The sequence below is a fragment of the Centruroides vittatus genome, unplaced genomic scaffold (assembly GCF_030686945.1).
Source record: "Centruroides vittatus isolate TY-2023 unplaced genomic scaffold, ASM3068694v2 contig_393, whole genome shotgun sequence".
NCBI classification, from domain to species: Eukaryota; Metazoa; Arthropoda; class Arachnida; order Scorpiones; family Buthidae; genus Centruroides; species Centruroides vittatus.
The window spans coordinates 719,911-745,661 of record NW_027122209.1 but is presented as its reverse complement, the minus strand read 5'-3'; the positions used below and the strand labels follow the sequence as shown (position 1 = coordinate 745,661).

General features: G+C 30.0%; 1 protein-coding gene across 1 annotated transcript in view; it reads right to left on the bottom strand.

Moving 5' to 3' along the window:
* Window positions 1-328: 328 nt before the first annotated feature.
* LOC136976066 (sodium/hydrogen exchanger 9B2-like) overlaps window positions 329-25,751 on the bottom strand; it is a 37,728-nt gene continuing 12,305 nt past the window's right edge. The window contains 6 exon segments of the mRNA XM_067271256.1: window positions 329-889; window positions 959-1,036; window positions 5,171-5,248; window positions 5,250-5,308; window positions 12,408-12,516; window positions 21,106-21,270. Of these exon segments, the coding sequence (XP_067127357.1) occupies window positions 710-889; window positions 959-1,036; window positions 5,171-5,248; window positions 5,250-5,308; window positions 12,408-12,516; window positions 21,106-21,270 (669 nt within the window). The 3' untranslated portion in view covers window positions 329-709.

Here is a 25,751-nt window from a genome sequence, read left to right as displayed (position 1 = left end):
ATGTTGACCTTTGTTTATTCTTTTACAGATAAAGCATGGCATTGAGTGAGGAGGAACAAATTCAAGTTTTTTGACTATAGGAACCCATATTCAGAAAGCAGTTGCTAATGAGTTATCAGGCTGCATCCAAACTGTTGTGTTTGATTGATGAGAGGTGTGGATGCATTCCATCAAAATGACTTGATTTCATTCCTCCTTACTCACAAATCATGCTTTACCTGTAAAAGGATAAACAAAGATCAACATAACACCTACAGTTCCATACTTATATAAAATGAATCTATAAGTGAGGTATATCAGCATGAATCTACAGGTGACATATATTGCAAAATGTTCTTAGATTTTCTACTTTTCATATTTATTGTTTTTAAATATTATTTTCTTATAACTTGTATTTCCTGTCATTTCTTATCTTTAAATTTTCTGTTAAACAGTGCTTCTGCTTATGGAAGAATCTCTTACTTTCCTTGCAGCATTATAGATATTCATCAAGATAAGAATACAAATATTAAACTTAGAATGAAATATATACATTAAAATGCATGAATTATCAGGAATGTGCCTAGTATTATTTACAAACATATATACTTATTCTTATATCAATGTATAGCATTTTTATGTTGATTTAGTTTTTCTATATACAATACAGTTAATAAATTTAACATGTAAATGGCAGTTTGTTTTATATTGTTTGTATAATTTGCACAAATTACAATTTTGTATCAATTTCACCTTTATCCAATGATGCTGATGAACTTATATAGCTGGAAGTTTCATGTGGAAGGTTGTCTTTTTGAGTTTTTTCTAATAATCTTGGAGCTGATACTGCTATTGCTGCAGCACCAATTGGAGCTGTTAGAAGAATTGAAAGTACTGCAATAGTTAGTACCTATAAAAACATTTGATTAACTTTAAAATAGAAACTCATATGATACATATTATGTAATGTGATACATACTTGTATCCCTAACTTTTCTTCTGTTTTATCGCTGCCTAACTTTCGAGCTAAATCTAATGCAAATGGACCTATAGCTGCCTGCAAAGAATCATTTTGTCATTTTATTTTATTTTTTTAATTCAGCTGTTCCCAGCTTGTGTTCCACAGAACCCCAGAGTTCTGCCAATAAAATTTGGGTTACAAATAAAATTAGTTCTTGAGTTTTAATTAATAGTTTTAAATAGTTTTTCAATATATATTTTAAAGAGTTTCAAAAATGATTAATATTCCTTAGAGATAGGGGACATAAGAACAGCTTACATTTGTGAAATATAAAACGGAATTGAGTCTAATGGTAGGAAAATCAAGTCATGTATTTGATTATTGGGCTGCAATTTGAAAAAATGCAGACTTATAAATTTCCACTGCCATCTGTCTGTCTGTCCTTCCTTAATCTCAAGATAGATAGATGAAAGTCAAGACCAGATATGGAAAACTTAGGAACAGGAGGCCCAGATTAACTATGTACAAACTTCCAGTACCAACTGGAAGTCATGTTATTTCAATTCAAAAATTTTCCTCTGAATGGAGTTAGATAGAGATGACCAACATGACTCTATTGCTAAGAGGAAAAGTGTGATGTACAAGGACAAGACACTACCAAAAATATTGAGAACAGTGTGATAAAAAATTGCAGCCCAGCCCTGTGCCAATGTCATAATAAATAATTGCTCATTTTCAAATTTTTGAATTGAAATAACAACTTCCAGTACAAACTGGAAGTTATGTTATAGTTAATCTGAGTCACCTGCCTCTAAGCTTTCCATATCTGGTCTCAACTTTCATTTGTCTAACTCCATTCTGACGATTAAGAAAGGAAAGACAAACAGACAACAATGGAAATTTATAAGTCTACAATTTTTTCAAATTGCAGCCCAACTAAGGTATCATTCCTGTTGGAGAAATTGTTGCTTAGAGATTAGCAATACTCAAATACTTGAGTGTTCATTTAGCAATTCACAAAAAATCAAATGTGTTGATTCTCCCACTGGTTGAGCTCCCACCATATCTGCTGACAAAATCATCTGCAAAAGTTAATCCTTCATATTAATTATTAGTTTGAATTAATATTATTTGCTTTTCAATTATTAATCTTTTTTCTTTTTGCATGTTAAATAAATCAGACAAAATTGTCAATTTTCAAAACATTTTGTTAAGATGAAAAGGGTTCTGTGATTAAATTAAGTTGGGAACTACTGTTTTAATTTATAATTTTTCAAATTAAACATTTAAAATAAAATTTAAATAATTCAATATAAGTATGGAAAAATTGATATTGTATATAGCAGGGGTGGCCAACTTTTGTGCACATAAGATCTACTTTTTATCGTAAAAATGTGTCGCGATCGACTCGTTGTCATAGGCATAGTCTAAGTGGGGAGGGGGAAGTGTGAAATACATACTATGTTTATACACTGTTTTAGTACGAAGTGCACTCACTGCTTGTGAGTCGAGTCATAACTGCATGCACACAGTTGCGTTCAGTTACAAATATAATACATTAAGTCAAGACATCGCTAGCGATCGACCAAAATTGACTTGGCGATCGACCGGTCGATCGCGATCGACTTGTTGGCCACCCCTGGTATATAGCAGTGACAAATAATTCATAAAGTTATTGGTATGTAATTTAAATTTATAGTGTAATAAAAATTGAAATTTATAATGTTAAAATATATATTTTTTATACTATCATACAGATTCACATACAGTAAACTTCCACTTTTACAACCAAATTGGTTCCTGGAAAAGTTTTCTTAAGTGATATACAGGTATCCCTTGATTAGAGTGATTAATTAATCTCTCAAAGCTACCATGTATATAAAAATTGCTTTAATCAAATACTATACATTGGTATCTTGAACAAATTTTCAGTTAATAATGAATATTTTTGTTTTAATTTTGTCATCTGTATGAAAAGTTTTTGATGATAAAAATCACATTTGGCATGTCTAACATTTAGGAGCATCTTCCCTATACAGTATGATTATTTTTTACTGTTTGTATAGCATTATATCCTTTATGAAACTTAAAAAGTATACATAATGTGCCTGATATGCATTTTATTTGCAGACAATTCAATTTGACTTTACATGAAAAAAGATATGAAGAAAAGTTTTAAAATTAACTTCTAAACAAAGAATGCAATATCACATTAGCATTAATGTGTTAAATTTTGCAAGTATCATGATTAAACTATATATCTATATCAGAAATCATCTTCAGCATGAAAATAGCAAATTCACCAACACCTTATTTGCTGAGAAAAACATATCTATATTAAGTAAAGACAGCTGTTACAGCTGCATTAATTAAAACCTCTGCCACATATATAAAAAGACTGCAAGATTTGAATGAAATCTTGCAGTTCCTTTATATACTCAAATCTCACATTAAACAAGGGATACCTGTATTACAAATCAAACACCACTTTCCTCATAGATCAGGGGTTCTCAACTTTTAAAGAAAAATATTTTTCCATTAACCCCTTCAATATTATATACCGTATTTTACGGACTATAAGACGCACTTTTTTCTTCGAAAAACTGCCTCCAAAATTCAGGTGCGTCTTATAGTCCCTAGCGTCTTATAGTCCGTAAAATACGGTACTACATATATTATATATAAATATACTGTATATGTCATAGTCTCTTACATAATTTTTAAAAACACCTTCCTATACTTATCCAAGAGCAAAAAGTGTGCAAAATTTTAAATATTTTTAAATAAATTTCTTATATTTGCAAAGTCATATTAACCCCCCTCAAACTTTGTTTGACCTGTAAGGGGTCAATACCAACCCATTTGGGAAACTCTCTCATAGAAAAAAACTGAAGTTTTATTCTGATGAAAAAATTTTCAGCTTTACAGAGTTTAAGTAAAATGTTTTTGAGCTATAATTTGAAAAACTGTAGACCTATAAATTCCCCCACTGTCATCTATCTGTCTGTCTATCTTTCCTTAATTTCGAGAACAGAGTTAGATAGATGAAAGTGGAGATCAGATATGGAAACCTTAAGAGGCAAAAGACAACAATTAACTATATACAAATTTCCAATGCAAACCAGAAGTCATGTTATTTCAATTCAAAAATTTTTCCGTAAAGGTGTTAGATAGATGACCAGCATGACTCTATTGTTAAAGGAAAAGTATGAAGTACAGGGGCAAGCCACTACTAATTTGAGATGGAGAGCATATAAATAAATTAAAAATATAATTAAAAATTGCAGCCTGGCATTGTGATGATGTCACAATAAATAATTGCTTGTTACTGTATGCATAGAATATATCTACCAACTTTGGCTACACAGAGAAAAATTTCTAGTCAACATAGGTCCAAAAATCTCTCATTTGCAAGAAAAAAGTCCTTTATACATATACAAACATCCCTAAACTTGGTCCCACTCCAGGCTGCATCTTTTCTTCCAGAACATTCTAAATTATTTAATTTAATTATAATTATTAAATTTAATAAGAGATGGTGCCTAACATCTCCCTCTAGTAACTAATTATTTAGAAATTAATTAAAACTAATTGCAGAAAAAGTAGCCCAATGTAATCCAGTAGTTGTTTGGCTTATTAAAAGTCTTTTAAAGTTGTAGCACAGTTCTGTTTAAAAATATACAGCAGGATATTTGCATATCTTATATATTTAAACAGACCCTTGCTACAATTTCATGGCACCTTTTCTCACAAATGAGAGATTTTTTGGACACACACAAACTAGACATTTTTCATTTGTTTTTATGCATAGAATACATCTACCAACTTTGGGTACACATTTTACATACACTCTGTATAATAATATTGTAGTAATATGTTAAATAAAAATGACATGCAATATTTAAATATGAATTTTCATACAATCATACTGGTAATAATTTGATACTAATCATAAAAATTGTGATTATAAAGCAAAAATTATTTTACAAAATAGAGGTTTACTGCAATTTTTTGAAAGTTTTGCAAATTTTAAGCATTAAAAAAAAAAAAAAAAAACAGAAATGAAAAGATTTTGCAATTCAACTATAAATAAAATTATAATTACATAAAAAATCTAAATGAGATTCAAATATATTTTAAATTTTAAAAATCTATTTCTAAACATATATTTTTGTATAAAAATTATTTTTGAAAGATCTTATGTATTGTTATATATAATGAGAGATTTACCTGGACTGTAGCTTTGGGAAGCCAAGCTATTGCTATGAAAAATTGTTCACGTAGAGATAGACCAGCTTTAAATACAACGAATGAATGAAGTTAGCATTCGAAAAACCAAGGCTATTAGTAGTATAGCTATTCCAAATCCTTGAGAAAATAAATAAATAAAACTTTTTAATTAATTCTAATATAAAAAATTTTAAAAAATATTTGTTTAAACTAGTTACAATTTACTGTATTATAAAGGATATTATAAACCTCTAATTTAATAAAATTTTTAAACTATTCTTTATAAGTAATATATTTAAAATTTCATAATAATTTGCTTAATTTTATAATTCTAATTACTGATTTATAATTACTGGTCTTGACAAGATTACTGAAATTGTGCAAGAGAAAAAAAGCAAATTGAAATGATTTATATGTAAAACTGTTAGTATTAAAAATTCAGGATTTGTTATCAAGTCAAAATATCTAAACATTTCATTTTTAATGCTACAGTTCAGCCAAACATTAATTAACAAAACTTTGGTGTAAAGCAAACAGTTAGGTTGGCATTTTGTATTAATAACAACTAAGATATTAAAAATAAATGAAACAGTTTAAAATATTCTAAAAGAAAAGAATGATCTAAAGCAGGGATGGGCGACCTTTTCCTATGTAAGGGCTGCATTCCAAAACTTTTGAAGTAACACAGGCCGCATACAAGAGAAAAGAGCCAATAAATCACAATTATTCATTCATATATAATTATAAATTAGCATAGGTATACTTAATTTATTCTCTGGAACTGATGTAAACATAATATATTGGAAATATTTGGTTAAATATTAGTCACCGCTAGTTTTAAATTAGTTTTGATGTCTCTGTTAGCCAGTTGCTTGTTTTAATTTTTACTAAATTCATTGTAGGAAAACTATTCACATACATAAGTTGTAGCAAATAGCATTTGAATTTTTGCTGCATACTTCCTTAAGCTGGGAAATTGATATATTTATTCATATTTTATGCGATATGGGCTGCAAAAAATATTAATACAACCCGAAGGCTGCGGGTTGCCCATCCCTGATCTAAAGCAAGATTTAAATCTGTAACTGTTAACTGTATTCAAGTATTGCCATTTATTCTATCTGCCCATCCATCAGATCCATTAATTACTGCAAAAAACTGGATATACTACTTATAATTAACTAAAATTACACCTAAATCCAGTAACAAAAAAACAAATTTAATAAATGAATTCACATTTTCAATCTTATTTAAAGATATCATCAGGTTCTTAAGACAGAACAGAAAATAACTTCAAAAATACAAACAATTAAATAATGTGAATCATATAACATATCACTTGTGCAAGGGTTGAATATACAAATTGATTAATATGTAACATAAGAATAGTAAAATAAAATATCTAATGAAAATTAATTCAAATAAAAATGTGAGGAGTCTAGTCTGAATTTTACTTTTATTTTCAGGGTTTTATTTAGTTCCTGTTAGTATTTATTTTGGAAACATTTTTATTTTGTTAAAGGACAAATCTCCACATCAAACCCAGAAAAAAAGTCTAAATTCTAAAAAATAGTAACCCTTACCATGTCTGACACCCATGCTGCCTATGTTGTCAGTCTACCATGGCATCTCAGATTAAGTGATTTCCAAATCAGAATTAAAGAATGGTCCCTTAATCCCAACTGTAACTGATTCTAAAAATCAGAATTGTTTTATGGAAAAGATGAATACGTTCAAAAGATTGTAAAAGAAAAATAACAATTATGTTAGACTAAGTATGTAAATGAGTTGGAGTGGCACAGCGGTGTGTTACATCACACTAGGGAGTATAAAAGCCTTAATTAGACTGAAGAAAAGTGAAGTGAAGCTACTGTAAGCATGAAATGAAGTTTCTGATCTGTGGTAATATTCTTTTAGTAATTTTGTAAATATTCTAGTTCTGTATTACTTGATAAGTTTTGTAGAGATAGTCTTAAGAACAGTTGTTAGTTCTAACTTCCCAAATGTTGGGAAGTTTTGTGAACTGTTGTTTTGGTTTTGTTTTTAAATAGATAAATTTTCATTGAGAATTTTATAACTTGTCTAAATCTTGTTTTCCAATGCTTTTCATATTTTGTATTAATAACATTGTACATAGTTGGTCTTGATTAATAATAAATCTACTTATTTTTTGACGAATAGTCAAGTATTTATTTTTGAATTTTTACCGATAACACTGATTGGTAGTTCTTTTTGAACAAATTCATTTGTGTTTGCCCATTTAAATGTCCAGGCCTGGCATCAATCAACTCTCATTTTTGGTTTATGTAACACCATAAATGCTATGTTAATTCCAGGTATTGAAAAATTAGATGTTATAAAAATAATACATAAAATGAATTTAAATGGAAAGTATGTTACATAAATGAGTAAACATATAACAACAGATGGTTAAAATTAATAAAAGTGTGACAATAACAAACATTCAATAAACTAAACTAGGTAACTTCAAACAAAGCCCTTCACAAATTTGACAGTGACTCCAGATCTCTGCTAGATCTAGCTAGGTCAATCTTTTCTTCTAAAATATTCTAAATCATTAATATTATTATAAAATGATAACTTATTTGCCTCCTTTTAGATCAAATTTGTTTTATCAATAAAAAATTTAGCTGAATTATAGCCAGAAAAATCCAGTATTTTGATTATAGATTTAAATAAAAACAAAAATTCTTATCACAAAAACATTTAGTCATAAATCTTTATATCTTTATGTCTTTGGTTACCATTTTTCAAAGAAAAAATATAATACAATAATGTGCTTTAAGCTGACTTTTTATTAAAAGAAAAACATTATTAAATGTTTACTTAATTATTGTAAAAATGAAAATAATGTAAAATTATTATTATTATAGTCTTGATGGAATTTTTGCTATGCAACATATATACAGTGCCTAATGTCATGCCAGACAAAAGTCAAGACATACTACAGAAAATAAAAGTTTTGTTTATGTACTGTTCATGTATGTATCTGTATGTAAGAATTTCCTGACTATGTGACATGTATTTAGTATGGCAGTGTAATGCATGTACAGTACTTTTATGAAGCCCTAATATTTTGAGACTTTTGTATACTGTATGGGTATAATGCCTGTACAAGAAAGGATTATTGGTACAATAAGTATCTTATTCATTCTCCACAGGCACTTTATTTCATGGGTGAGTTCTGAGTATTTACTAATTTTTTCAGTGTTTGTATTTTGTATGTTGTACTTTGAAGAGCTATGTCTGTAATGTATGTGATTTATTTTGTTTGTCAATAAATGTGATGTTGGATTCTGTTGCAAAGGATTGTTTTGTCTGTGATTTATAGCTTGGTCATAGTATATTTTGTGTTGTTTTCTATAACCATCTGAGGTGGTGTGTATTAGTTTGTTTGTATGCATGCTTTTGATGTATTACTTCTTCATACAGTAGAATCTCGTTTTAACAGACCATGGAACAATGGATTTCTTGGAATAACAAATTTTTTTTACCAAGGCCCACCAAATCAATGTAATTTTACCTCCTTTTTAGTAAATCTATAACTTGGAATAAGGGCTTTTTCTAGCCCCATCCATTGTAAACTTTGTGTTTTTTCTAAGTTTAAGTTAATATTTGGGTGTTTCTGGGAATTTTGTAGAATTTGATTATGCACTTGTTACATCTGGAATACGTACAGTACAATTGAAGAATTGTACAAAGGCTATCAGTAGGCTGATATGATTGAGGAGGAGCCACCTAGTGAACATTTTGACACAGGGCCAAGTGTAGTGCTGAAATTTAGCAAGGTCATTGAGTCTTTCCAAGTCATAAAGACCTTCCTTTCAAATTTCATAATAAAAGAACAGACTGTACATGACATTAATATCAGGTGGTGGTTGTATTTAATAGGCAGAAAAGCAGCATCAAAACAAACTGAGATGGACAAATATTTTTAACAAATTGAAGTCAAGTGAAATGCTAATGAGCTATATGATCTTGTAACAGGTGTTTCTATATACTAAAGAACAGAGATCTCAAGATTGAATAATTTTAAGTATTGGAATTTCTTACATGTAGTGGATCAAAACAAAAAATATTTTCAAATAACTGGATTTCCCATATGCTCAGGAAAATATCTTTGTCCATGATATAACATATTCTTGGAATAACGAATGATTTTCAGCTGCCCAAGCGATCTGTTAAAACGAGATTTATATTGTATTTGCTATTTGATTATGTCAAAGTAAGTAGTCATCCCTTAGTCATGTTTAAGTGACAATTAAATAATTGATATCTCAAATAGAAGACAAGTTGAGAAAATGGAGTCTTCTAAACTTAATGATCTTAAGTTTAAAAGCCTCCTGGTGTCCCTCCAAGAATCATTGTTTAGTTCAGTGTAAATTAGTAATAACTGTTGTATGGCTAGACTATACATAAGTTATGTAATAAGCATTTGTTTTGTTGTTTTAATACATTGACTATATTGTAGTGTTACACCCACTATTGTTGTTTTATGTGTTTTTTTTTTCTTCCATGTATATGTATTTCCTTTCATCTTGTGTCAGGTGTTACTATTTGTATGTTAATTCACATTGTGTATCCATTTTGTGCCTTGGTGGCACCTTTTCCATGTGGATCTGTGCAAGCTTGTTGGTTGGGCATATAGTGTGTCACGTGTGGGGAAATGTACTTCTGGATGGTGAAAGGTATAAATTGTAATGTTAGCACCTAACGAGGACCTTTTTACCTCTTCCCTTTTTTGTTGGGTTGTCTTTGGTAACCTTGCCTAGGAACTGTTTTTGTGAGAGGTAAGGTGCTGGTGAAGAGGTATGATGGAAATCGTGGCCAAGTTGGTGAATAACAAAGGGACTGATCAAACAGTCTCAGGGAATCCACATCCATCCATTAAGACTGAAAGGATTCAGCCAAGATTGTGCTAAAAACATGTAAAGGCGTACCAGTTGTCATTATTCAAACTATTATTTTTAATCAATATTAACCACGACCCTGTGTGGAAGGTATTTGTGATTAGTGAGTGGTTCTTAACGTGAGTTGGAGGAATCGCGTGCGTAAAGTCATGAGAGATTAAGGTCATCATATGCGAATGTGTTGATTGTGTATGTGTAGAGTGTAGCCGTGCGCCTTATTTTGTATATTGTATATATTATTCTTAGTATTTATTCCATTTTCTTCCTCTTCGTTAGTTCTTTTGTCTATCTTTTCCTAGAAACTTCTGTCTTCCCTAACCCTTCCCTGTTCAAATGGTGGTGACCTAATTAAAAGACAAAGAAAAGGTGGTAGCCTGAGAGCTAAGTAGAGGACAAGAGGTCACTTTTCGACTGGGACGTTGGAGAGATAGGACGTGTGGTGAAGGCCTCCAGGTCATTCTGGCATCGACTGGAGAACAAAGGAGATGACAAGCCTAAGCTGGCTTTCGAGAGAAAATCCGAAATATATCCCGATATAGAAACCCCGAAGCTTATTGAAAGAATCGGATAGACGTCCTCAATCAACAACCCGAAAAGTTAATAATCTAGCAAGTGCCACCATCACCCCAAGATTGCCAACACTTTGGGTACCCATTCTTTTCTATCGTCATATATCCAACTATCCTATTGTCTATCTTTTCTTCTCTCTTTTTTTTATTTGTATAAATAGTTTTAAGTATTTAGTCGTAGTTCTTGATTTTTGTACCGCGGTGTATGTTCTTTTGTCGCGAGGTTGCTTAACGATTCTACTGAATATCTGCAGGAATTATATGTAGAAAAGGTTAATAGTGAAAGAACGAGGAGTGTCGGAATTGTAAAAGAATCTTGTAAAGTAAATAAACACGGGTGACGAGAACATTTGTGTGTGTTATATTCTCTTGTTGAATAACTCACCACGTGCATATCCTACAAGAGATATATGTATATATATGTAACATAACCTCATGGAAATATTATCGTGTTACGTGTATCGGTGTGTTTCAGTTGTTGAGTGTACTTTCATTTTTGTTTTTATATATATGCATGTGACCACTTTATTTTCCTATAGTTATGTTACTGTGAAAGACCGATATCTATCTGGCAAATGTCGAGATTCTCCGGTGAATGTCAGCATTCACACAGTTGTTTCATGTATGTATGAAATATTTGCTAAATATCATTATTTCTCACTTACACTGGCAAATGTCGACATTCAGAATGCTCTGATGGTGAATGTTAAATAAAAATATTTTTCTTACATTAAGTCAAAAATGCAACTTTTTAATATGCAATATATGTCAAAATAGGAGAAAGCTTAAGTATAACAGCACATGTAAATAAACTGTTGAACCTAAGACAAACAGTATAATCTTAATCAGAAAAGAAAAATAATACCAATAATAAACTTATATATAAATTATGTGATTAACGTCATACAATCTTATTTATTGCAACAACTTAAACTGTTATGACACTTTGAATTGCACAAGACTCCCTTGCTTTTACAACTGCATTTACTCGTGGAACACTTCTTTTTGCAATTACAGCATGTATAGCTTTGCCTTCCACTTCTCAAATTAGTTGCAGCTGCTTCTCCCAGAGAGAAATCTTACCTAATCTAACCTAACATTGCACACACCAACAAACCTTGCATAAGACTGACAAACAGCAGTGTTCGAGAGTATAACAAATAGATGTGGCTTTTCATTTCAACCTCCACCAAAGCTTATCTGTGCTTGTCGACATACACCGACAATTGTTTGAATGTATAATAATATAGCCAAATATTCGGTCTTTCGCCAACGTATTTTGTATGTGTTGACATTCTCTAATTTAGGTCTTTCACAGTAACAGTTATATTAAATAGTTTTTGTGTCTTAATAACATACCAGACTAATGTGGTTAAGTCCTCAATTCATTACCCATCCTACATACTCTGTATATTATGATATGCTTGGGTTACTACAATATAAATTTGTAAGCATCTGGGGATTCTTTGTACTAAAAGTAAACAAAAATAATGAAAAACCTTTAACTGATGTTGACTTAATAAAAAATGAATGAGATGTTTGGAAAAGTAAATAAATCATAAGAGAAATATTTTATATATAAAAAAACTTTCATAATCAAACTATATAATTTCTACATTATAGGCTATGTAACATGCTTATAAGTCATTATTCTTAATGCAGGATCATAACTTTTCACAGTACATTAGCTATACTATATTCAAAATCATTAATTTCAATAATTAAGTACTAACTCACCAACAGTATCACCTTTTAAGTCTTCAAATTTTATTTCTGTACCAATTAATCCAAATAATATTGGCTGAAACAGTAGCCACAGATTACCCAGAGTAGAACTGACTAAACTCTATAATTTGAAGAAAAGCAGAACAATTTTTCTTCTTTAAATTTGAAATTTTTGTGTGTGTTTTTATATATATATAAGAATATTAATACAGTATCTATATAAAAATTTAATAATAATAACCTATATAATACAATCAGGCATAATATATCTTTATATATATCAGGGCTGTGGAGTCTCTAGATTTTTACACGACTCCGACCAGGGATGGACTTGTGAACAAAGTAGGCCCGAAAATTCTGATGTTATCATGTGACCTCAGAATATTAGTATCAATAAATATAGTTCTAATAAAGATAGAAAGTAGAAACAGAGGAATATTTTAGCTTTGGAATAAAAAACAAAGTAATGAGTTAATAGGATAATTTTTACTTTTCTGGCTGTTAAATGTTCTACTGAAACTTGGTTGGTGGCAATTCTATGACAATCAATGTTGTATTTTGGATAATGTCTGGATAGTGCAGTATTGCCGTTTTAACATCCAAACTTGAACAGTGGTCAATGTGAATTATTATTTTCAGTGAATAATAATTCATCATCTTCAAATTTTGTCAGATTTCCTTTTCTGTCTGTACTCATTAGAACTCAAGCTTAATTTTGAGGGTAGAGACGAGTTTTATAAGAAAAAACTAGCAGATGAGCAAGATGTTGCTCATGCAAAAAGTAACGATAACGAAGATTAAGATATTTAGATTATAGCCAATTTTACCCGTTTTCACTGAGTGCAAGAATTAGGTCCTCTCTCTTTTGAGACTAATTAGAGAATTTCTAGATGAGTCTAAAAGTATGTTCGATTTTTCACAAAAATGCAAAATACCGCATCTAAAATAGTACGGTAGAAATAGTACGAGTTCTTCAGTGTAATCCTTTACCCTCTCCCTCTTCCCTCCATGAGAGGAATTTCAAAAAATCCCTTCTTAGTGTACATTCTTATGATGAATCCTAACTGTGTACCAAATTTCAACTCTTAACTGTTTGAACTCTGAACTCATCATTATTATTATTATTATTAACCCATCTAGATTATATTATCAGATTGTGAATGCTAATAACAAGTAAAATATTCATTAAGCCCAACTACACTAGAGATATGACACATGACCCCTTCTATATCTCTACCCTGTCAACCTTTAATAAAGAACCAAAATTTAATAGCCTTAATGCCCTTTATACATATACTACTGTGCCAAATTTTGTTTCTTAAACTTTACTCATTCTGAGATAATGTTTAATATTTCAGAACAGAATAAAGAAATTAAACAAATTAGACGCCAACATACGCGCGTGCAAATTTTTCTCTTTATTTGACAATTTTTTGGTTCCAGAGATCTCCAAACGTATAGATTTGCAAAAAACTCGGAGGGTCAAATGTGACAGGATTCAAATACTTTTTCGTTTTTTATATACATAACAAGTTGGGAAAGTAAGGAGTCTGAGTTGGGGGATTTTTGACGACTCTGACTAAAACACCAAAACTCCACGACTCCTACTCCACAGCCCTGATATATATAATAAATACAAGATATAATGATAATTTATATTTATCTGGAACTGTCATGTATGAATAATCATTCTGTAATTACAGCAATCAAACATGGATTCTGAAGATTTTCACAAATCAATTCACATAAGAAATTTATAAGGTAAAACTTACTTTAAAATATTTTCAAAAATAACTTTTACCTCATCTTCAGAAAACAAAATAAAAGTATTTTCTGAAGACAAAGATAAAAATTTCATAAAATATTTTAATAAAAAATGTTGTGGAAAAATTTTTATTGAAGTAAAAGCAATATTTTTTATTTATTCTCTTAGGAATTTGGTTAAATAATAGTAGATGTGAAAACTTAAATTTTATCTCCATGGATAATGAAAGAAAACTACAGAAATGCTATATAAAGTATAGGAGTCAATATTTATTAATGGCCACATTGAAAAAATGGAGGTTAAGTCTGTTGTATTGTATTCAGTGTGATTTCTAATACTATTATTTATCGTTTTCAAAAATGCACCTTTATACATAAATTTTAAAATTCATCTTCAGGAAGATGTGTTTTTAAAGACTTTATCTTTACCACAATCAATTAAAAAATACAATTCAAAATCATAATACAGTATTTATTTATAAAATAGAAAAATTAATTTCAGAGTCTACATTAAAATCTAAATTAAAACACTTTGAAAGTTTAAATATATTTGTACAAAAAGCTTCATATAATTTTAAATCATGAAATTATTAAAATGCTGCGCTGCAATTTTTTCTCATCTTTTAATTTTAAAAAATTACGCTTTCTGATCCAGATCAGAAGTTTATATATGGTTAATTGGGGGTCTCCAACCCCTAAGCTTTCCATATCAGATCTGGGTTTTAGTGGAGTCTTTCCTATATACATCATACTTCTGATAAAAATTGAGTCATGCTGATCATCTATCTAACCTGTCTTGAGAAAATTTTGAATTGAAATCATGTGACTTCTAGGCCTTCAATCTGTAACTTTCCATATCTGGTTTCAATTTTCATCTAACTGTCATTGAGATTAACAGACTGTGGCAATATGCCATATTAATGTATATATTAGATATAGGTTTAGTTTTAAGTTTTCTTTCTTCTTTCTCTTGTTTTCTCAAATTTTCTGTTAACATTCCTTCCTGTGGGTGGGGTAACCCTTTCCACAAACCATGTTAACAATGGGAAGTGAAGTCCCTGAGGCTACTAGAACAATAAGAAGGTTCATTCTGGGTCAGACTCTCGGTGAAGGTAGACGTACGAAAGTTATGCTCCTGCTCGTTGTCTTGGGGGACATAAGGGAGACAAAGGTGGCCTACAGAAAGAGAAAGGATCCTGCTAACGTAAAGAGAGAGAGACAACATCCCTTGTATAAGAAGAATCTTCGAAGATATCCGAAAAAAATCAGCAAGAAATGATTTAGAGTGGTTCTCCACCAGAAGAGCGTCAATACCAAACAGAGAACCCGAGGTATATCCTTATAACCTCCTCTATCATACTAAAACTTCTTGCTATTCTTCCTTTCCTTTTTAGTTTATAATTTAGTGTAAGTTAGTTGTAAGATTACCAGTCCATCTTTTCATTTGTCGCAAACGTGTTATTTTGTTCTGTATTTGCTCAGTTCCTCGCCCAAGTTTGGGATATTGTATAACATTAAGAGTTGGAATCCAAAAGAATCCTGTACATTGCTAATCACGTAAAAATAAATAATTGTTATTTTTTTGTGTACGGCCTCTTGTGGACTATTGTACACTCGTGTGACTATCACAAGACAGACAAACAACAATAAGAATGTATAGGTCTGCGATATGAAAACTGCAGCTCAAAAAGAAAACATTAGTAGTGTTAGAAACAGTTGAACAGTGATCATTATAAAAAAACCAGGGAATTTGTGTAATAGATTTGGATATCTTTCATAGTGTACACTAGTACAAATGTAAGTATGGGAAGAAAATTTAGTACTTAATATCACTAGTGTTAATATTAGAGAAATATTATCAAAAGGTCTAAATTATAATGGTTTGTCAATAGTTAAAATAACAATTTACTTGTAGGTATGCATGAAGCTGTAAGACAAACAAATGTCTCCAAAGATATTTAAATGTTGATACAGCAAAACAAATAATTCACTTTTTACTCTGAATTAGAAATAACTATTACAATGAGTTAGTAAAAACTAATATAAAAGGTTAAAAGAAAATCCATTTAATAAAATTAAAATAGATCTGCAACATACAGGAAAAAACTGTAAAAAAGTTTATTTTCTTTGTTGAATGTAATTTTACATTAGAAGATAGATACTAGATACCAAAGTTAAAAATAAGGTTAAAAACACAAACCTGGAAATGAATATAGACTTATAGTGGATCATAAATACTCCCTTCTTTATAATTTAGAAATTCTACTAAAGCATAGATTATTCAGAATTTGAAATTTGATTTATAGTATTAAAAATGGTAATGATTTAATAGACTAAGAAATTGTCCTATTTGAGCTTCTTTGTGGATGATGTCACTAGATGTAGTTAGTATGTATCCTTTGATTACACATGTTAATTATAGACAGTTTAAGAAAATTAAATGTTAAGAATAATATAGTTAATTTAATTTGTTTTAAAAGATACCTGTTTTATTACAGAAGATAAAATATAAACCCATATTGAAAAACACATTAGAAAAACACAAAGGAACATAATGTTGCAATTAGATTGAATTATAGACAATCAGCAGTTTGCATACATCGTAAAAATAATAATTGTAATATAAATGCTAATTCGATAAAAATTCTAAAGAAAGAAAAAAATACATATAAAAGAAAATTATTCAAACATGTATTTATAATAAACAGTAATAATATCTCTGAAGGTAATAGAAACTAGTTTTTAAAAATTTGTAAAAACACAGTAAAATTGTTTTATAGTTGTTATTAATTTACATATTTAAAAAGGATTGCTGGGAAGTAAATTATTTTAATATTGTAATATGAGCAATGAAAATTCTTATTCTGGAGGTGTCAAAAGGTCGACTGTTTTTGTAAGATTTCAGCAATGAGTTTCTTAGAAATTAATTATTAATGTTGGAATAACTGCTGTTTAATTATTTTAGATTCTGATGTAGAAAAATATGGTACGTTACAAAGATCATGGAGTACCTTTATACAAATTTTTATGATTTGTATTTTTAAGAAAAAAATTATAGTATTTTATCAGTAAATTTTTAGAATGGTTTTACATTTTTTTAAAAATTGTAATCTTGTAATAATTTCAATTTCCTTTGTAGACTGAAGAGGACCTTTCTGAAAAAGGATAGTTGAAATGTGTGAGAATCTGCACTCACTACATAATTTAACATAACTAAATCACAACATAATGTCTTGACTATAAAACTTTGTCGAATAACTTAACAGACGATTCACTCAAAGTTAAGTTCTCAGCAGCAAAAGAAATGCTTTCTCACAACCTTCTGACCTGCTGTCTCGATTTCATCAGTTCAATATAGCAAGTAACTGCAAGTTTAGGCAGTTGTTGCCAGTCCCTCTAGGATTAAAGTCATTGAAATTTTCCTGTGTCAGTGCCAATCATACTCTATCAGAGTTTCATGTTACCCTCAACTATGCCCAGAAGAACTTTCCTGGATTGATCCAGAACTTTCTTGATCCAGACCTGTCCTGAATGATCCAAATCTGGACAATCCCAAGACCCTAGACCTCAGAGTCATCATGAAATCCAAATCAAGAAGTATCACCATCAACGCAGGTATTTCCCACTTCCGAACAATTGTAAACTCTCTCTCACAACCTCTAGATAGATAGGCTAAGCCAATATAACACAATATATATTGTATCGTGTACTCCTTTTTGTTGAAATTAAACAGTTATTTAGTTGTTAACTTTAGTGTATGAGTACTTTACTTCTGTCGGGCTGTCACTCAGTCTCCATCCAGAACCTGGCCGCTCGTGTGACCTACTTTTTAATCCAAACTAAACTTGCCATTGCAGCTCCTGTGTCAACTGAGATCTGGTCTTGGTCTCTGGAACATAGCCTATAACTCTATTCTGCACTTAAACGACACCCTGCCTCCTAGCTGTCGCATACAGGGCTACGCAGATGACACAATTATCCTAGCTTCACACAGGAACAGTAAACACTTACAGGACATATGCAACAACATTCTCAATAACATTCACCAGTAGAGTATTAAACATAGGCAACCCATTAACACAGACAAATGTGAAAGCATGATAGTTGGTAGGAACACACCACTCGTCAGGAAGCTTACCCTTCGAATAGGTGCTCACAGAATAAAGCAAACAATGGAAATTAAATATTTAGTTGTTACTCTTGACAAGAGATTTAACTTCACACCCCACACCAAATACATCATGGACAAAGCTAAAAAGATGGCCAATGCCCTCATTAGTATTGCTAGGAACAATGGGACCTTGGTCCTAACACTACTAAACTTATTTACAGGGGTGCAATTCGGCCAACACTCTTCTATGCCGTACAGGTCTGAGCCACGTGGCTGCCAAAGTTCATAACTGTAAAAAACTGTTATCTGTTCAAAGAATTGCAGCTCTCCACATTTGTAAGGCTTATAGGACCACACCCACTAGTGCCCTTTTGGTAATCTCTACTAATCTACAAAGTGAAAACCTTAGAGCAGCATTTCTCAACCTGGGGGTTGCGGTGATATTAAAGGGGGGTCGTGAAACAATAATGAAATCATTTTATGTGAAAAAATCATTTATTATAAACTTATAAACACTTCTCTGCTCCTTACCGACACTGGGTATTATAACTATAACTTCAAAAAACGAACCTGTTACCGGTGTAAATCTTCTTAAGAGCGTCTGGCTAACGTTTTCGAACCTAAAACAGTTCTTCTGTCTTTAGGTCGAAGATGAATAATTCAAAAGAAGAAGAACTGTTTTAGGTTCGAAACCGTTAGCCAGACGCATCTTAAGAAGATTTACACCGGTAACAGGTTCGTTTTTTGAAGTTAAACTTATAAACATTTTACTTACAATAAGTACACATGTAAAGAAAAGAAATTAATGTGATGGTTAAATTTGTTTTTCATTTAAAATTTTCCCTATACGTGGATCTACGTTAGAAACATACAAAAGCAAATTGTTTTCAAATGATAAAAGACGATTCCTGTATTCAGTTTTTAGCGCTGTATTTAAAAAAATTTACATTTATAATTACAGTCAAAATTCAATTAGTAATAGTAAGGCTTACTGTTATTATTCCTTTGGGTGGGGGTCACAAAATATTAATTTTATTTATATTTACTATTTGGGGGTCGTAGAGCTAAGATTGAGAATCACTGCCTTAGAGATTAGTAAAGTCAGCCACTAAAATTATAAAAATTGGTCTAGTATTCAAAATCATTTCAAAGATGTTCAATGAGATCCAGATCAGAATTCTGAATGCCAGACAAGTTCTTCAATTTCATTCATCTCACTAAACCATTCTTTTAATTTCATTCTACACTAAAGGTTCTCTTTGCTATCATTTTAAATATTAAAACTTTTAAATAAACATTATTCACATAAAAGTGTGTGAAGTTATAATATATTAATAGTTTCAGTCTATTTTATAGATGATTAATTGTTTTAAACATGATTTATTTATATTAATTCCGAATATAGGGAAACCTACTGTTTTTAAAATACAGTAGTAGTTATTATTGTATAAAGAAAAAAAAAAAAAATACTATTTATTATTTTACATGACTCATATGATTCTTTTCATATGTGTTTGAAAAGTTTCTTCTTTATTGATCTACTTTTCTAGTTTCCTCTTGTCATTCTTAAGAGTATGCATCAAACAATTGAAGTTTTTTAATTTTCCATACAATGAAGTCCAACAGAATATCAATAAAAACTGATTTTGGTTTTTATTGTTGAATTATCCAGAATGTTAGTATAAACCATAACACTAAGAGTCTGCTTCATTGAACAATTAAAACTATAAAAAACAAATCCAAATCAATCCTTTCTCTTCCAAACTTCACAGTTGGCACAACATACTCAAGCAAGAATTCTCCTGGCATTTGCCAAACACTTGACAATCTAATGGATAGATCTATCCATTAGATTGCCAAATGGTGGACCTTGATAATTCACAGAACATGTTTCCATACCTAACAAACCAATAAGTTTTGTTATTCTAATTGATGCTTGGCATTATTTGCAATGATCTGAAGAAAGAGTCATCATCTGCATATTCCATCCCAACACTGGCACCTATGCAGATTTTACGACTGTGGATTACATTCTATCACTAACTAAACCACATCATATGATAATTACATCCACTAATAAGATAGGATGTCTGAATACTTTTGATAATATAGTTATATGTAAAATAATAAACAGTACATTTTTATTGCTTCCTTATACAATAATAACCATTTTAAAAACAGAATAGCTTTTTCTATATTTGGAATTAATATAAATAAATCATGTTTAAAACAATTAACATATTGGAGAAAAATAGACTTGGTAAAAATAAACACCACAATAAGACATTTGAAAAGTTTTTCAATATGTTACATTGCGCTAATATTCTTGTGCATATACAGTAATTATACAAAATTTGAAAAAAATATATTATTATTACTTTTTAAATAAGGTATAATTGTAGTCATAATGTATTCATAAACCCTAGAGATTGTATCTAGGGTTTATAAATAGCCTTTATAAATAGGCTAGCCTTCAGCAAACACACCAGGTTTTTTTGTCAGATTATAAAGTTAAGGGGCTTGGCCATTTAAGAACAAGATGGAATAATTATTCCTAATCTAGATTAAAATAGGGAGAGTAAGAAAGCACATTCAGCCATAAAATAAAACCAAATCAGAAAAACAGTGATCCCAAATGGGACTAATAATGCTGAAGAATGAAAAGAAACACTCTGGTAAAATATTTTTTTGATATACACGAGTCCATTTTAAATAAAATATAAAACTTAAAAAATAAATATTTGAAAGATTATAGGATCTTTCAAGCACTTATTTTTTGGGTTTTAAATCAGTTAAAATATAATAACTGTATTATCATTTATACTTTTTACTTACATCTTCATTGCTAAATGATTTTTTCCTCCAACCATAAGCAGCAACAAATGCTAAAGTTAAACAAGCAAGTGCTCCAATACCACCAAATTTAACTGCACGCCCACCAAACATTGCAAACAATCCTCCAAACAGAAGTTCCAACACTCGAAATAAATTCACTTTTTTCTATTGGAAATATACAATGTAATTTAATTATTGATAAATTTTGTATTTTAACATATAAGCATAACTAAATTATAATAGAATTATTGATAAATTCATCTAAAAACTTGCTGCTCATTTTTAATTTTGATTAAATCACAAATAACTAAGATTAAGAAGTAAATCAGAAAATAATAATAAATTTGAATTAAAATGGCAGATGGTATATTTCACAATATAAAAAATATAGAAGAAACTAAAATGTCTTCAAAATTCTGCTATTTTTTTATATTGTGAAATATACCATCTGCCATTTTAATTCAAATTATGTATATTTTTAAAGGTTTGGCTTATCATCTGAACTTTTTAACTGTTTTACATAATGTTGTAGAGGCACAGCCTCTAATAAAGGGTTGTCTCTGCAAAGCAAGGACTGTTTGTTCCTGGTGATTAGACATAACAGAAGTTTTTTGAAAAAGTTTTAATTTCTTCTATATTTTTTATATAATAAATTTTCAATATTTCAAGCCTATAACCAAGTCAATTTCAAAATATGAAAATTTTCTCATTCAATTTAAACTTTCATTCAAAATTTCTCAAATGTACTTGGTCATGTACGAAACAAACATCAGACATACAGGCACTTCATGACACCTGATTGGATTTTACTGCACAGCACAGACTTGGATGTATTTTGGAATCTCCTCAGCCAACCATTCCTATTATCTCTATCAAATTATAAATTTTCATTTAGATACCAATAAATCTGCAATTTCTCTTTACAATTTGGGACTAGTTACATACTTCAAGTTCTATGAATCACAAACCACACTCGTGCTGTAGTTCCTTACATTGAAATGTTCTATATCATAAATATCTTATATGGTACCCTTAGTTATTTATCTTAAAATTAGATGTTAAATTATCACCTACAAGCTTCATACATAAAAACCTTTCTATTTACTCTTTTTAATATATATGCAAAGTAAAACTTTTAACCCTTAACCCAAGAGGTGGGGTCACTGCGTCTCCAGTAAAACTTTAACTGAATTCTACTAGTCTGTCAGCCAGTGTCAGTGCCAGACTCAAGGTACCTTCAAGTTAGTTGTCCTTGAGCTGTCAGAACGTACATGTGTTTCACTGTCGTTCTATATTTTTTTTACACAGGCTTAAATTTTTTGCTTTGAGGTCATTATGACCTCACCTCACGGGTTATGCAGCTATTTTCTTTAGTCTAATAGTGTTGTGAAGGTGGCATACATGGCATCAAAACAGTGGTTTATGAACATCAATGGTTTTTCAGACTGGGCAAGATATATCTTGGATGATAAAGGAAGTGTTTTCAGTGTAAAGACAATGATGAAAATCCTTAAGATTTCATTAGTGACAATAAATCTACATCAGAATTTGAGGCACCGTGGACATCAATCCACAAAAAACAAAAGATCATTTTTCTGGCAAAATAATTTTAAGTGGTCCAAAAATGCACCTTCTAGAGCCATTAGAACTCAAAAGCACAATATCATTACAAATCTTTCAAGAATAACTGGACCAGCTAAGCTTCTTGGATCTCACTGTTTTTCTGGCCCTTGCAGATGAAAGAAAACAACATGAAATAGATTGTTTCTTCTTTTATTAACTTATGAGTAATGTTCAGTTTCCAAAAATATTGGAATGGAGGCCATACACAGTGCCTTTAGTGTGTAGAAGTATATTTAATTAAGTGCCTTACTTTTTGAAGTGTTGATCAGCTCTGCGATGTTGGAGTATATTTGCTTCCTCGTTATGCGTATTGCTCGATTCAAGCACATATTCTGTACTTTTGGCAGCAAAGGACTTTTATGCAAAAACGAAAAAGTACTACCTATGTCTTTTTTCCGAATTCGACTCCCACCGGGTAGTGAACCTTTGCTGCCAAAAGTACAGAATATGTGCTTGAATCGAGCAATACGCATAACGAGGAAGCAAATATACTCCAACATCGCAGAGCTGATCAAGATTGAGAACGCACTTTTTGAAGTGTTATTAGTACTCTAAAAGTTAGATTTTTTTAAATCCTAATATATTTTTAAAAATTTTACTTTATATTTCTAGTGTGTTAAATAAAGCGTAAAAAGTATTTTATGATTATATTTTTCTTTTTCTTCCTTTTCTGAATTACACAAATTGTAAAATGATATGAAGCTGTTGGGAACCACATCCAAAAGTTGTGTTAGCACCAATATCACACTCTACAACAATACTTCTAAGGTAAACTTAACCATATCCATTCTTACAGTATTTTTGTGGAATGATGAGCATGTCACATAAAAATAGAGAAGACCAGTTAAACTGCAGATAAAATATAAAATTAATCAGATCTAATAAAACTACTTGTTAATTAAACATTAAAGAAAATATTCTTCTGAGTACAATAAAATAATAACATTGTAATTTTGACCAACTTAAAATCAGAAAGAAAGTTTTCATTTACAAGACAATAAAACAATTAATGCACCCTTTAGAGAGGGATGTATAACCTCACTTAAACTGGCATGCTGTTTTAAAACGGAAATATCTGATTTTATGGTCTCCCCAGATAGATCGGCATGTCAGTCATTCTGCAAAAATACAGTATTTATACTCCGTCAATAATTTGCATAATTCTACACCCAAGATTCCAAAACACAGAAAAAACAACTTTTACACATCTTGTTCAAGTTTAATTATGTATGTTATTTTTAAAAAATCCCTCCTCCCAAACATTACTTATACTCATGCTTAAATTTTTATTCAATGCATTGAGTATCCTTAAAATATAAACATGTTCTTTAAATTTTATTTTATAAGTATCTATTTCTTCCAATATTTTTATATTATTATTATTATTATTAATTTTAAAACTGCTTACACTACAATTGTCAAATAAATGCTGAATTTTATCTGTTTTGAATCTACTTAATGCTCTTTAATTTTTCATTTTAGTTTTCTGTGTTTCACCTATATAAACTTTTTTATTTTGACAAGTACAAGGTAATAAATATACATTTGATTTTTCCAATTTATTAACTTTATTTTTTATTTTTTTTTATATTTAATTCTTTTTTTAAAATTATCTGAACGTTGGTATTAATTGTATCTTAAATTTCTCTAATTAATTTTACTCTTAATGTTTCATACAATCCTGCTAACAAAGAAAAAATATATTATAAAGTATAACTGTATAAAAATAAATATTATTATTTTTCTGATTTATTTCTTTAATCATTTATAATTTACTCTTAAAATTAAAATAATAATTAACACATCACTGCAATATAGTATTTTATTTTTACTTTTCCGGCCATTATATATATAACAGAAGGAAAGGATAGCAATTGGCCAAAAATGACCTCCCCCCAAGATTTTTACATTTTTGGATTCAGAAAACCTCGAAACATTGAGAAATGCAAAAATATTAAAGGGTTTTTCTGTATGTATGGATGTTAGTGTGTATATGAGGAACAATTTTGTTTACCCTCTTTGAAGCTTAATAACTCCTGTGCTTTTTGTCAAAAATTTCTTAAATTTTGAAGGGAGGTTTATTTATTAGGGAGAGTGATGCTATTAAATCAAGGAGGATTGTGTGTATCTTCAATAGGGTCAGACAATGGCAATTTTACTTGTTATCATCATTCAAAATTTTTTATAAAACCCATCCCTACCCTCGACATTAAGCTTTTTGCCATTTTATAATAGTTAAAAATATAAAAAGTTTTTTAATATAATATGATAACAGATGGTGCCACCAAATGTCACCTGCAAAGTTAAGCAACTCATTGCTGGATTTTTATTATTTTAGATTTTTATTAAACACAATGATTGTTTTAGGCATGATAACCTTTTTGCATAAAACTTTATGGTTTTAAGGGCTTTACATATGCCTATTGATGCTTGATCTAATACTTGGAATTCTGTATTAGCTAGTACCTTAGATCTTGAATAGTATCAAGTATTAGGAGATAACAAGCTATACATTATGCTATATGAAAAAATGAAAAACTGACTTACAAGAAGTAAAGCAAGAAGTTTAACAGTGCCACGAAGTAGATAACATAAATGAACTAGTGTCACCCAATTAACTCATTACCATGGACCCTACAACTAAAACCTCCCAGTCCACCCTATATCTTCTTCTGATATAGTGCTTTCAGTTTATCAAATTTCTTTTTTCTCCTTTTAGCACTTGAAATTATATAAATTGATTTTTTAGACTTCACATTACATAGATTGGAAATTTAATAATGAGAATTATGCTATAATTTCATAAAAATACAAAATATTGAGATTTGTGGACAGCAGTATGATAAAATAAGGTGTGCCTAATGTCTATTCATGATGATGTCCAAATCATCCAAAAAAAGAAGTTGTTGCAATAGTTGTTTGAGATATTGGTGTTTGAACTGATTGTCCTAAACAATATTTTCAGTTTGTACATTTTGTATTGTTTTTGCTTTTTGCCCTTACTATCTACTAACTTAAGGTAG